The 14,800-nt window shown below is 46.5% G+C and overlaps 1 protein-coding gene across 1 annotated transcript in view; it reads left to right on the top strand.

Moving 5' to 3' along the window:
• Positions 1-5,358, top strand: part of LOC138297360 (amine sulfotransferase-like) — a 363,813-nt gene extending 358,455 nt beyond the window's left edge. The window contains exon 8 of the mRNA XM_069236753.1: positions 5,103-5,358. Within this exon, the coding sequence (XP_069092854.1) occupies positions 5,103-5,212 (110 nt within the window). The 3' untranslated portion in view covers positions 5,213-5,358. The remainder of the gene's footprint in view (positions 1-5,102) is intronic.
• Positions 5,359-14,800: the final 9,442 nt, after the last annotated feature.

Genomic DNA, 14,800 nt, shown 5'->3' with positions numbered 1-14,800 from the left:
TTGAGTTTAGAAAGATAGGGAGTTGTCAAAACTTATGTGCAAGTTCTTAACTGTTCGCCCCTGAGGGCCTAGTGGTGGGGCGTCTTTAGGCCAAACTGTCTGCTTTTTTTCAGCAGGTTATGTCAGTGTTACAATTTAGTTGATTGGTGGTCATTCAGTGGGAAACCGCTGTAAGGCACATTTTGATGGACTCTCCAACAATCTCTTCTTCCTTCCCACAAGAGAAAAACAACTGAGTGTCATCAGTTTATCCAATCACTTGTGCCCCCAAGATTTCTGCTAGCTGCGCTAAAGGGGTAAGGTACACATTAAATATTGTTGGACTCAAAGTAGAGTCCTGCAGCACTCCCACTGTCAACTCACATGATCTTGGAGAAAAAGGAGGGACCAATATTTCCTGTTCTCTAGCCTCCAAAAAGGAGGCTAGCCAGTTCAAGGCTTGTCCACCTATCCCAATGAACTGGAGACACACTAGAAGACTGGAGTGAGGGACCATATCGATGCTGCTAACAGGTCTAACATAATCAGCTCGGCCTTCCCAAAGTGTCCAGAGTGCCTTTGATATATTCAGAGACTTGCATTAGCACCGTCTCCACACTGAATTTAGGTCTGAAGCTGGACTAGCTAGGATAGAGCAGATCATTGATTTTAAGATATTGGGAGAGCTGCTGATTTACACCTTAGACAGGGCCGGCAGCAAGGATATTAGCCTATAGTTAGACTGCACACTGAGATCTGCCAAGGGGTTTATTAACAGAGGCTGAATCTCTGCCTGTTTCCATAAAACAGGGACTGTTCCTGTGGACAAGGAGGCATGAAGCACCCTGTTGACCAATAGATTCAAGGTGGCTGTTTGGGTGGACAGAGATCTGATTGAGATCCTGATTTGAGGGCATGTATAGCTGCCAGTGATCACCAACAGGCGATGGGCTGAAAGCTAGAAAGAGTAGTCCCAATAGTAGTAGCTGTACTCAAGCATACCACATCCAAAAGACTCTTCTCCAACTTAGAGCAACATTTACAAAGAACTGGTGCAGCACTGTGCCAGAATTGGCAGTGCTGTACTGCGTCAGTTCTGAAATGCAGGAATGCGCCGTATTTACAAATATACTCCAAAACCCTGTGTTTCCCCTGTGCCAGAATTAAATTTTATTTTCTGCCTAGTGCCAAAGCAGCCACCCTTTCACCATGGTGCAAGGATGGCTGCATTGCGGAGGAGATTGTTTTGTGCAGAAACAGACACCTTCCTGCACAAAAACAATCTTCAATGGTGATTTGCTCTTTCTATGTGTGCTGTAGAGTGCAGCTTACAAAGAAAGAGCAGAAAACAAGAAGAAATTAAAGTATTTCTCCTTGTTGCGCCATGGTAACGCCACCCCAGGGGTGGTGTTAGATTTTGGTGCTGCTACAGATTTGCAACTTCTTGTAAATCTGGGGCAGCATCAAAATAAATGGGTATTGCTTTGAAACACCCACAGCAACACCCATTGCACGTCCCTTCCACGCAAAGTGCTGTGTGTGAAGAGGCCGTATTTACAAGGTGGCATTAAGCCATAAAACGTGGCTTAACGCTGCAATGTAAATACAGCGCAGTGCACAGCGCCACCAGAGCGTCACAAAATGTGACTCTCCAGTGGTGCTAGGCGCTTGCAAATATGCCCATAGTGCCTTAGGAAAGGCTAGCTTGGATAGTTGAAGTCTTATTTTGTAAATAAAGAGCCAGCTGGTCACACCATTCCACTGAAGGTTGATGGACTCTGGCATAGGCTTCCAGGGGCATAAGTTGTTTTAAACTCTGAAAATATGGCTTGATTTATTGCCTGCTTCTTCTATCCTATCCTTAAAGTATACTTTCTTAACTTTTTTGACTTCTGAAAAATATTTTTTAAGACCTGCCTTATAAATGACTAGGTCATTAGCATTATAATGTTTCAGCCATTTATCTCTCCAGTAAACCAGGGACCAGGTGACCTATTTCTGCAGGGTGTATAAGAGACTGGTGCAAGCTTATTGGATGTGTTGCAGATTCACTTGTCAAGCAGGCTGGCATCTTCCTTAACTGAGCCAGAGAGAGAGGGATTGCTCTCTTCCAAAGACTGAATAAATTCCAGTGGTTGGATACTATGAGACAATCTTGAGGCACATGAAACTTTGACTGCCAAAGATAGAATTTTACTATGACAGGCCAGCCAAACTTGATCATATAATGATCCATCTAGACTAGCGGAATAAGCTCTTCTAAATGCAGCATGGTGTTGGTGAAAATTTGGTCCAGTGCATGACCTGCTTGATGTATAGGGTTGAACATGTGTTGAATAAGCTCTAAGGATGGCATGGTATCTAATAGTGCAGTCACCTCACTTTCTTCTACTTTATCCAAATGTAATTTGAGATCCCCAATATTACAGAATGTGCATATCTTAGGGCCCAATGAGCAAGGGCATTGCCCAATAATTTAAGGAAGGGTCCTGCAGGGCCTGTGGGTCTGTAAATTAATACCCGGCCACCGATTGATGGGGTGACAGAGAGCGGCAAAAACCCAACACCTCAGATCCTTCAAGGTCATCTATAAGGACTGGTGTACAGTCGCAGTCTTCCATATACACCATAGCTATCCCACCTCCCCTTCCACTTTGACAGTCCTTCTTGTGTATTTTATAGCCTTTAGGAATGGTTATGGCTATTGTAGGGTTAGACGACAGATTGCCAAATTTCACTCATGAACAGCGTCAGCTTTTTTTTTTACTCAAGAAGTACAACATTTTGCCACCATTATTCAAGGCTGCAGAGAACTACATATTCCTTATCTTAACTTCAGGGATGGAGGTAATGACATTAGCCCATAGTGAAGGGTTTAATTGCCATTCACATTGTGGACAGAAGTAGCCGCCCTTAAGTGAAAGTTGAGGGTGCTAAAGGGTGAATCTCTATGCAGGGGTTAAACTAAGGATTAGATCCCTATTGTAATAAGTGTGCAACATACCTTCTGGGGGGCCCCGGGCAGAGTGGATGGCTCTGGCGGCTTCTGGGGCACTGACGGGGACTGATAGGCTTGCGCATCAGCACCGTTTCTCTCATTAGGTACATGCGGCCTAAAGAAGACTAGAGCGCGCACTGTCAAGAAATGTTGTCTCTAGCTGTCCTGAAGTGGGAAAAAAGGCCGACTTTGCTAAGGAAAGATTATTAGCTGCTCCCAACCCCCCTTTAGGTGTGCAAGAATCACAAATCCATTTCCCAACAGGAACACATATATATTAAGAAATTAGCTTTAAAACACGTTAAAAAAATCATGTGCTACTCGAAAAGACCTTATAGCTGCCGCATCCACGCAACATCTCTCATTAAGTACATGTGGCCAAAAGAAAGCTTGAGCACGCACTGTTAAGGGATGGCACCTCTAGCTGTCCTGACGTGCAAAAAATGGCCGAATTTACTTAGAAAAGATTATTCAACCTCCCTCTAGATGTGCAAGAATCGCAAATTCAATTTCAACACAGTAACACAGATATTTTTAAGAAACCAGCTTTAAAAAATCTCCTAAAAACAATCTTGTGCAACTCGCAAACAAGACAGTAGCCAGAAAACTAAAACACTTCCACTTCGAACCAAAACTCTTATGGCACCCTACAAATTAATCAAGTCATCCCGACCCTCCCCAGGAAGTGCTCTCTTGTCTCTTCCATCTAATTATCTATCAATTAATCCTTTCATCCTTCCATTTACCTTCTAATATCCACCAATTCACCATTACATTGTCATAAATTAATTCTTTCATCCATCATTCAGTCTTTCACTATTCCATCTGTCAGCCCATCATATTGAAACCTATCTATCCATCTCTAAACCTATTCATTCATCTGTCCATCCATCCACCCATTCACATATTGATCCTTTTAGTCTTCATTCAGTTATCCTTTCACTTATGCATCCACTCTTTACTCTATCCACCAATCAACCCTTTCACTCAGCCACCCATCCATCCACTCATCCACCCATCCATTTACCCTTTCACTCATCCACCTATCCTTTCACTAACTCATTGTCAATGCTTTCACTCATCTTCCCATCCATTCACCCTCCCTTTCACTCATACATCCATTCTTTCACTCATCCATTCACCATTGCCCTCACCCATCTATACTTTCGCTCACTTATACATTAATCTATCCAACCCTTCTCTCATCATCCAGCCATCCTTCCATCCATTCTTCCTTTCAGTACTTTCATTATTTCACTTATCCGTCAATCCACCCTTCAATCCTCCCTTTCGCTCATACATCCATTCTTTCGCTGATCCACCCTTACATCTATCTTTTCACTCATTTATCCATCTATCTATCCATCTACCCTTTCACTCACACACCCATCCATCCACGCTTTCACTAACATTCTCATCTATCCATACTTTCACTCACACACTCATCTATCAGTCCTTTCACTCACTCAGTCATGCTTTTTACGTTATTTGTCTGCCGAGTTGCAGACAGAAGAGGTGCCTCTAGAACTCCACCCCCCCCCCCCCTCCACCCCCCTTCAGCTGCTAAAGAAGGGGACTCACAACGCCCCTTCTCGCACATTACCTTATTGCTGGAATACAATATGACCTATGTGATATTTAAAAAAACTCATTTTTCCTATACTTTTCAGACACAAGGGTCACTTGCAAGCAATACATATGAATTGTTTCAAGTGACAGCCACGACGACACAGCTAGAAATATGTATGAATCCTATGTTACAAACCTCTCCAACTCAACAGGACACAGTGCAAAGCTATTGTTTACTAGAAAGCTGGGATACACCGCGCTACTATTGAGATGTTTGCCAACTTGTATGTTTTTAGAACTTATGTACAGCACGTTATCACCAATCTCGTTTCCGTGGTTCAGCTGCGAGGTTACTCGGGAATTTTCAGCTAGATTTATCACTGTGTTTCTTCCTATTGTTCCACAGATAAAGAGGTGAATTTAAAGGTCACTGTTGCTGCGATGTGTTTAATAACAATATGACCTTGTGGCAACATCCCACGCATACCTCTGCTTCTCCGTAGAATACCGGCACGTTCTGAAAATCTCACAATTTCTCTGTTCTCTGTCTCTACAGGAACCATTGGAGACTGGAAAAATGTCATGACTGTGGCACAAAACGAAAAGTTTGATAAAATATTTGGGGAAAAGTTGAAAGATCTGCCAATCAAATTTATTTGGGATTGAATGGAAATGTATGAGCGCATTAATACCATTACTTTAATACATTGCTCGAATGGGATGTTTGAGGAGCAGTCTGCCTGTCCCAAACCCTATTCTGTTTATCTAATAAATATAGCCAGTTCGAAAAATGATAACGCTTGGTTCGAGCCTGGCTTTTGAAGACAAATGGAATGAAATTCTGTATTACGCCGCTGTGATTCACGCAATAAATTATTTGAATTTTCCTTTGAGGAATCTGATTGAAATTTGTGTGTCGTCTCTTAACATGCTGAAATCAGGCGTTGAGTAAACCCCATTCAGTAGATGTAGCTTCGATGTCCGATGTGTAGAAGGTAGGGGTCACCAAATCGGATGTGCTATATTGCTTGAAAATAATATTGAATCCATTTAACCATTGCTTCACACAGTTATGTAAGTAGATTGAAATAATAAATCTATACTTTCCATACGATTGGTTGGATATTGAAGCGGTGGATGGTATATTACTGTAGGATGGTATTGTTGTTCCTAATAAAGTGACATATAACAGTCTAAGGAAGATGAATGAAACTACATTGACATCTTAGAACCTCTATTGCATCGTGTGTCACATTAAGCAAACATGCAGTGCAATCGATCGAACAAGATCCTGGTTGAGGTAACTGTATCTCCGTAAATTCCTGCTTTCCTTACGATCTCACTAACTATGTAGCTTTATTGCACGAGAGGTACCCTATACAGAATTTACTACCACACTAAGGGGCATATTTATACTCCGTTTGCGCCGGAATAGCGTCGTTTTTTTTGACGCAATTCCGACGCAAATCTAACTCCATATTTATACTTTGGCGTTAGACGCGTCTAGCGCCAAAGTCCATGGAGTTTGCGTCATTTTTTAGCGTGGACACCTACTTTGCGTTAATGATATGCAAGGTAGGCGTTCACGTCTAAAAAATTGACTCCGAGGCATGTGCGCCGTATTTACACTCCCGGGCAAAATTCACACCCGGGAGTGGGCGGGTCAAAAAAAATGACGTACGGCCGCTTTTGCGCCGTTTTTTTGCGCCTGGAAAAGGCAGGAGTTAAGGGACCTGTGGGCTCTGAAGGAGCCCAGAGGTGCCCTCCCATGCCCCCAGGGACACCCCCTGTCACCCTTGCCCACCCCAGGAGGACACCCAAGGCTGGAGGGACCCATCCCAGGGACATTAAGGTAAGTTCAGGTAAGTCATTTTTTTTTTTTTTTTTGTGGCATAGGGGGGCCTGATTTGTGCCCCCCTACATGCCACTATGCCAATGACCATGCCCAGGGGACAGAAGTCCCCTGGGCATGGCCATTGGGCAAGGGGGCATGACTCCTGTCTTTGCTAAGACAGGAGTCATTTCTATGGGGGTTGGGAGTCGAAAAAAATGGCGCAAATCGGGTTGAGGCGAAGAATTTGCCTCAACCTGACTTGCCCCATTTTTTGACGCCCAAGCCCCATATCCCCCTACGCCGGCGCTGCCTGGTGTATGTCGTTTTTTTCCACGCACACCAGGCAGCGCCGCCGGCTAACGCTGGCTAACGTCATTGATTAAATACGGCGCCCGCATGGCGCTTCAGAATGGCGTTAGCCGGCGCTAATTTTTTTGACGCAAAACTGCGTTAGCGCAGTTTTGCGTCAAAAAGTATAAATATGGCCCTAAGGGCCTCAGTTATGAGGCCCATGGCGCAGGGTAGCACAGCAAGAGCCTTGCTGTACCACCCTGCGTCACTGGGAAAGGGCAGAAATGCGGTGTATCTTGTAGATACACTGCGTTTCTGTCCGCTCCCCCTGCATTGGAGCACAAATTGCTACCATGCGCCAACACAGGCAACCTTGTACCATAGTGCAAGGGTGTCTGCATTGGGGGATGACTGTTTTTGTGCAGGAAGGTGCACCTTCCTCCACAAAAACAATCCCAAGAGGTGTTTCCTCTAGCACACATAGAAAGAGGAAAAAAACGGGGAGAAATAAAAGATATTTATCCCGGTTGAATCCTTCTTATGCCACCCCTGAGGTGGTGTGGGAATCTGATGCATTCCCAGACCTGTAAATCTGGGAATACATCAGATTCCTTCTGCTTCCATGAGTGTTGCATGGGAACACCCCAAACAACACCCATGGAATGCCCATTTCACAAAATGTTATGCATGAAAGGGGTCCTTACTTACAAGGCCATGAAAAGCCACAAAAGGTGGCTTTGCATGGCCTTGCAAATATGGGGTGCCACACTGCACCACTGGAGCGTAAAAAAAAAATGATGCCTGGTGTAGCAGTGTGCAGCTAGGGCCTGGTAAATGAGGCCCTAACTGCGTAGATTTTTCTTGCACAAGACATGTCATATATAGAAAATTTCCTACAGGAGCGGTGTGACCAAATATGTTCTGCAACCATGTGTCCTGTGCTAACAACATTTGACCAAGTGCAGAGTCAGTGTGGGGGACAAAAAGCAGCCCTGGCAACAATGATCAATCTAGCCATACTCCCTTCATGTCCTCTCACAATCTCTTTCTTTTCATCCATTAATCTCTTTCATTACTCTCTTCTCCCTTGCTGATCACCTTTTCTCTGTTTTCTTCCTCCCTCTCTCACTTTCTCCTTTCTCTCTATCTTGACACCTCCCCTTTCCTTCTTCAATTAACTTTGAGAAGCTGAGGAAAGTGACAGATACACATGAGCAGTCCTTGACTTTCAGAACCTGCCTCCAAGATCTCCAGCCCACAGAGGAAATGACCAGTTAATACAAGGCCTGGCCAGTCATGACCGTGTGATTTACAGAAACTGGCTTGCGCATACCCTTGCATCTGTAGGTCACTAGGCTTTGAACACAAGTACATGCCTTGTATGTGTTTCCATTGCAACTGACAGGACAGTGAACAGAAGTGAGGTAAAACTACATGTTGTCACTCATACTATTGAACACACAGTTAACGTGGAGACTGTGCAATGAAAAGCAATGCAAAAATACTGGCACTGGCCCCTCGGAGGTCTCCATTTTGCCCTCACACCTCTGCATTCAAGATGGCAGAGGTCTGGGACACAGTGGAAGAGTTCTGGGCACCACCCCTGGGGTGGTGATGGACAGGGGAGTGTTCACTCCCCTTTCCTTTGTCCAGTTTCGCACCAGAGCAGGGGCTGGGGGCTCCCTGAACCAGTATACACTGGCTTATGCAAGGAGGGCACCATCTGTGCCCTTCAAAGCATTTCCAGGGGCTGGGGGAAGGTACCTTCCCCAGGCCTTAACACCTAATTCCAAAGGGAGAGGGTGTAACACCCTCTCTCAGAGTAAATCCTTTGTTCTGCCTTCCTGGGACTGGCCTGCCCAGACCCCAGGAGGGCAGAAACCTGTCTGAGGGTTGGCAGCAGTGGTAGCTGCAGAGAAAACCCCAGAGAGCTAGTTTGGCAGTACCCGGGGTCCATGCTGGACCCCCTGGGATGCATGGAATTGTCCCCCCAATAACAGAATGGTTTTGGGGTGACAATTCCATGATCCTAGACATGTTAGATGGCCATGTTCGGAGTTACCATTGTGAAGGTACACATAGATATTGACCTATATGCAGTTTACGCGTGTAATGGTGTCCCCGCACTCACAAAGTTCATGGAATTTGCCCTGAACAATGTGGGGGCACCTTGGCTAGTGCCAGGGTGCCCTCACACTAAGTAACTTTGCACCTAACCTTCACTAAGTGAGGGTTAGACATATAGGTGACTTATAAGTTACTTAAGTGCAGTGTAAAATGGCTGTGAAATAACGTGGACGTTATTTCACTCAGGCTGCAGTAGCAGTCCTGTGTAAGAATTGTCTGAGCTCCCTTTGGGTGGCAAAAGAAATGCTGCGGCCCATAGGGATCTCTTGGAACCCCAATACCCTGGGTACCTAGGTACCATATACTAGGGAATTATAAGTGTGTCCCAGTGTGCCAATCAGAATTGGTGAACATGGTCACTCGCCTGCAGTGACAATTTTAAAAGCAGAGAGTGCATAAACACTGAGGTTCTGGTTAGCAGAGCCTCAGTGGTACAGTTAGGCACCACACAGGGAACACATACAGGGCACACTTTATGAGCGCTGGGGTCCTGGCTAATAGGATCCCAGTGACACAGGCAAAGATGATACTTTCCTACACAACCCCCCGCAAACAAGGGACAATAAGGCTAACCTTGCCCAGATGAGTCTTCATTGTATAAGTGGAAATATCTGGAGAGTCCATCTGCATAGGAGTCGGTACTCCCAGGTCTATGTTCCACTGTATAGTCCATTCCCTGTAGGGATATGGACCACCTCAACAATTTAGGATTTTCACCTTTCATTTGTTTTAGAGTAGAGGTTTGTGGTTTTTCTGAACAATAAAGTGAGTAACAAACAGGTATGGTCTCAATTTTTTCAGTGCCCAGATAACAGCAAAGGCCTCCCTCTCTATGGCAGACCAACGCTTTTCTCTAGGGGTCAACCTCCTGCTGATAAAAGCAACAGGTTGATCCTGGCCCTCAGTGTTAAGCTGTGATAGCACTGCCCCAATTCAGAAGCATCAGTTTGGACTATGAACTTTTTGGAGTAGCAAGGACTTTTTAGGACAGGTGCAGAGCACATGGCCTGTTTGAGCTCATCAAAAGCTTTTTGACAGCTAGCTGTTCGCAATACCTTTTTAGGCATCTTTTTACTAGTGAGGTCATTAAGAGGAGCTGCAATGGAGACATACTTCTTAATAAACCTCCTATAGTACCCCGTAAGGCCTCGCATCATCTGTATATAGGGACACTATCCGGTGTGCTCGTCTGTCAAGGACACCCCAAGCAGGGGCCATTGTACGGAGACGGGCGGCCAATGGTTCGATGGCCAGCTCGAACAGGAGCGGGGATAATGGGCATCCCTGTCTGGTACCCCTTTCTATGTTAAGTGGTTCAGAGATCGTGTCCCCTGTCTTAACCCTGGCCGTTGGGTTAGAGTATAGCACTTTCACCCAGTCAATGAAGGTCTGCCCAAAGCCCATGCAACAGAGTGTTTCAGTTTGGAAGGGCCACCCCAGTTTGTCAAACGTTTTTTCAATGTCTAGTGACACTGCTACCCGGTGCCAATCGCCATTGGGAGAGTTTCCTATCAGGCGCAGTAGATTTCTAATGTTGCTGAAAGTATTGCGACCTTGGTGGATCAAATCCGATATATATGGGAGTAAGCGATTGGCTAGGATTTTGCCAAGTAATTTACAATTTGTATTTAGCAACGATAATGGGCTATATGAGCGTACATCTAATGGATCGCGGCCTGCTTTAGGCAGTACCGCTATCAGCGCCTCACGGCAAGTGTCAGGGAGCTGGCCTCGTTGAAGGGCTTCCCTTAACATTGCAAGGTATGGGGCTAGGGTTTGGGATGGAAATGTGCTGTAATATTCAATAGGTATACCATCGCTACCAGGCGCCTTGCCATGTGTTAATTGTTGCAGTGCCTGTTGCACTTCAGTGATATCGATCGGTCTGTCTAAGTCCGTCATCTGCGTGGCCGTTAGGCGATTCAGAGCGATGACGTTGAAGAACTCGTCTAGTTGTGTTAGAGTGGGTGGGGGTCGCGCCCTATATTGTGAGCTATAGTATTCTTTAAAGGCACTGTTTATCTCTGCCTGTGTGGTAACTATTAATCCTGTGTCGAGGTGAATGGCACCTATAGGGGAATTCCGACGTTCATTGTTTATAAGCCATGCTAGTAATTTGCCGGATCTATCCCCTTCTGCGTGTGTACAGGCCATGTGGTGTCGATATTCAAAGTGTCTAAATTGATTGTCTGTTTCGTTCCATTTAGAGCATATACACGAAAGCTTAGCCTGTGTTTGCCGTACGCCTACTGTCGTTGATATACATATCCCCCTTATAACTGTTTTATGTGCGTCCCACTCGATAGCTCTAGAGCTTGCTGTCCCATCATTCTGGGTGAAGTATGAAGAGATGTGCTTGGCTAGTTCTTTTCTGAAAGGGGGGTCATGTAGTAGTTGAGTTTACAGGCGCCAGGTTGGGATACAGGAGCGGTGTCTGCCCCATCTGATTTGCGTTATAAGTGTGCAATGGTCTGATATTACCCTAGCGGAATAATCTGTGATCATTATTCTATGTGTTAGGTCCTGTGATGAAAGGATGAGGTCAATTCGGGTATGTAGAAGGTGCACTGGAGAGTAGTAGGAGTATACTCTGTCATGTGGGTGCAAATGCCTCCATATGTCAATCAGGCGACACTCTTTTATCCATTGACGTAGTGTTTGGGAATTTTTCGCTATTGGGGCGGCCACCAATGGGGGATGTGATCTATCCATATCTATTTGCGGTACGCAGTTCATGTCACCGCCCCATACACAGGCTGTAATTAAGTCATATTTTAGTTGCGATATCGTTTTTTGTAAAAATTCACCCTGTCTAATGTTCGGGACATACAGCCCGTTTATCATTAGCTCCTCCCCGTCTAACAGTCCCTTTAATTGTATGAACCTGCCATCGTTGTCTTTTATGCTGCGTTGCACTGTGTAAGGGACCCCAGGGGCTATCCAAATCAGCATACCCCTGGCGAAAGTCGAGTCGCCGGAGCAGTGTATCGATCCCGCCCAGCACTTTTCTGGCCACGCAATGTCTTCTGCGGTGATGTGTGTTTCCTGAAGGATTGCTATATGGATATGGTGGCGTTTTAAATAAGTGTGTATCCTACTTCGTTTATTTATTCCGGCCATGCCCTTCACATTCCAGGTTAATATATTATATACGGGTTCCTTCTTCATTGCGTTAAGGAGTATTTTAGGGAACTATCTGAGCTGTCCCCGAGACCTCATTTCTATGCACATCAACCCCCCACCGCCACGCCCCGCGCACCCATCCCAGCCGCCCCCCCGTCCAACGCCCACCCACCCACGCGCAACCCGGTCACAGAGAAGGAGAGAATAAGCCCAGGGTGGGAGAGAGGAAGATAAGTAAAGATAAAAAAAAGAACGACAAAAAGGATATTCCAGACAAAGTCCGGTTCTAAACGATGTGGCACAACTGGTGCCTAAGCTAGCGTCCAGAAAGATCAGTTCCATTTGGGTACCGTTCAGGTAGTGGGGGACGTGGGTTGGTTGAGGTCGGGCTCTTGGTTGGCCCACCTCCAGGATGATCTGCTGCTTGTGTGATCCCGTGCGTGACGGCTTTATAATCTAAAAGACAATTGGTGTTTCTGATGCAACTGTCCGCTGCCTCCCCTCCAATAGTTGCCGCAGCCCTTGGCATGTAACCACTGAAGTTGGTGAGAGGTCCCATTCCGACCGCCGCGATGCCCGGGGGGAGGCACCCCGGGCGTCCGCCACTAGTACCTAGAGTTCATCTGCCAATCGCGGGGTGAGGTCTGGTCCAACCAGCGATGGGGAGGGGGACGGGCTATTGACCCCACCGTGCGAGGCAGTGTCATTGGTATCCGTATCACTCATGATGTCAAACAGTGAACGGGTGAATGAGCTGGTTTCCTTTAGGATTTGTGCTTGGTCTGCCACCATTTGTGATTTTGTAGGGCGGGATGTTGCTTTAGCTTTTTTTTTTCTTTCTGGAGCTGGGGGTAGTCCATTCTTCGTTCGTTGTGTCTTCCTTGGCTGGGTCTGCCAATCCTTTCGCATGTATCCATGTCCATGCATCTCCAGGTGAGGGAAACATTAGAGTTTTTTCATCAATGACTATGCGCAGACGTGCTGGGAACATGAGTGAGTAGGTGATGTTGTGTTCAAGTAGTAATTTTTTGATCTTAACAAATGCGTTTCTCTTGCGCTGTACTTCCATCGTATAATCTGGGTATGCCGTTACCTTACTGTTTTCCAAGGTGATATGATTAAAGGTTCTGAAGTGTTGGAGGATCAAGTCTCTGTCTCTGTGATTTAGCAAGCGTGCTATCAGCGGGCGAGGTGGCGCCCCGGGCCGTGGGGATCTGCCCGGGATTCTATGAGCTCTCTCAATCACTGGAGCTATGGCGGAGTCCTGCTCCTTCAGTATATTTTTCAGCCAACTTTCTATGAATTCCTCTGCTTTTGGGGACTCAATACGTTCTGGGATGCCAAGGAATCTGATGTTATTACGTCTTGATCGACCCTCAGCTTCTTCGGCCCTGTGTTGTAGTTGAGCTATTTCCTCTTCCCTTCGTTGGATTTTGGTTCTCAAGTCAGCCACTTCTGGTTGGACGGTTTTTAATTAAGTTTCTGTGTCATGCCCCCTTCCTGTTAGTTTGCGATGGTCAGCACGAAGTAGTGTGACTTCCAGTGCTGCGGCGTAAATTTTCCCTTCCAATGAAGATTTAGGGGGTCATTACAACATTGGCGGTAAAAGGCGCTTACCGCCGTGCAGAAGACCGCCAATACACCGCCGCAGCCGCGGAATTACGCCACAGCTATTATGACACACAGCTCGGAATCCGCCAAAATTCAGACACCCACACAACTCCGCCACACCAAAGGTCAGTGATAAACTGGCGAAAACAAAACCTCCACCTCCACGCCAACAGAAACACGCCCATGCTATTACGACCCACGAATCCACGCGGCGGTCTTTCAACCGTGGCATTCCATTGGCGGTACACACCGCCGCGCTCAAAATACACACACATCTCCAAACCAATGCCACATTGGACAATTCAAAATACACACACCTGATACACATACACATACCACTCCCACACACCCAATACTATATAAAACACACACCCACATCACCCGCAAACCCCTACGACCGAAAAATCACGAACGAAGGCCAGAGAGAGAGCACAGAATAGACAACCGCATCACACAGAGGCACACAACACCATCACCCACACAACATCCAAGCACCAAACACCACACACCACTACACATCACCACACTCATCACCACATACACCACCCCACACATCACACACACCACCCCATGTCACGCCAAAGGCACCCCCGCTTCTCCGAGGAGGAGCTCAGGGTCATGGTGGAGGAAATCATCCGGGTAGAGCCACAGCTATTTGGCTCACAGGTACAGCACACATCAATAGCCAGGAAGATAGAGCTATGGCGCAGAATAGTGGACAGGGTCAACGCCGTGGGACAGCACCCAAGAAATAGGGAGGACATCAGGAAGAGGTGGAACGACCTACGGGGGAAGGTGCGTTCAACAGTCTCCAGGCACAACATCGCGGTGCAGCGGACTGGCGGCGGACCCCCACCTCCTCCTCCACAACTAACAACATGGGAGGAGCAAGTCTTGACCATCATGCATCCAGAGGGCCTCGGAGGAGTCGGTGGAGGATGGGACACTGGTAAGTCAAATCTTAACTATCAGATCCCCCACCCTACCTGCATGCTCTCACACACCCCCACCCTCACCCCCTTCCCTATCACTCCAACTCCTCACTAATGTACTAATAACACAAACCACACATCCCAACACCAAGCCCTGCATGACACAACTAAGTATGGTCACCCCTCACTAAAGCATGCTCACTGCACATACCCAGAACAACCCTCTAACCATCATCACACAAGCCCCCACACAGGAATGTTTGCACTGGGGTACACAGACACCCACCCATTGCACACCATCACACACACACGCAATAATCATGCTCTTATGCCTCT

Source organism: Pleurodeles waltl, chromosome 5, assembly GCF_031143425.1.
Source record: "Pleurodeles waltl isolate 20211129_DDA chromosome 5, aPleWal1.hap1.20221129, whole genome shotgun sequence".
Taxonomy (NCBI): Eukaryota; Metazoa; Chordata; class Amphibia; order Caudata; family Salamandridae; genus Pleurodeles; species Pleurodeles waltl.
This window is presented reverse-complemented; position numbering and strand designations above follow the sequence as displayed.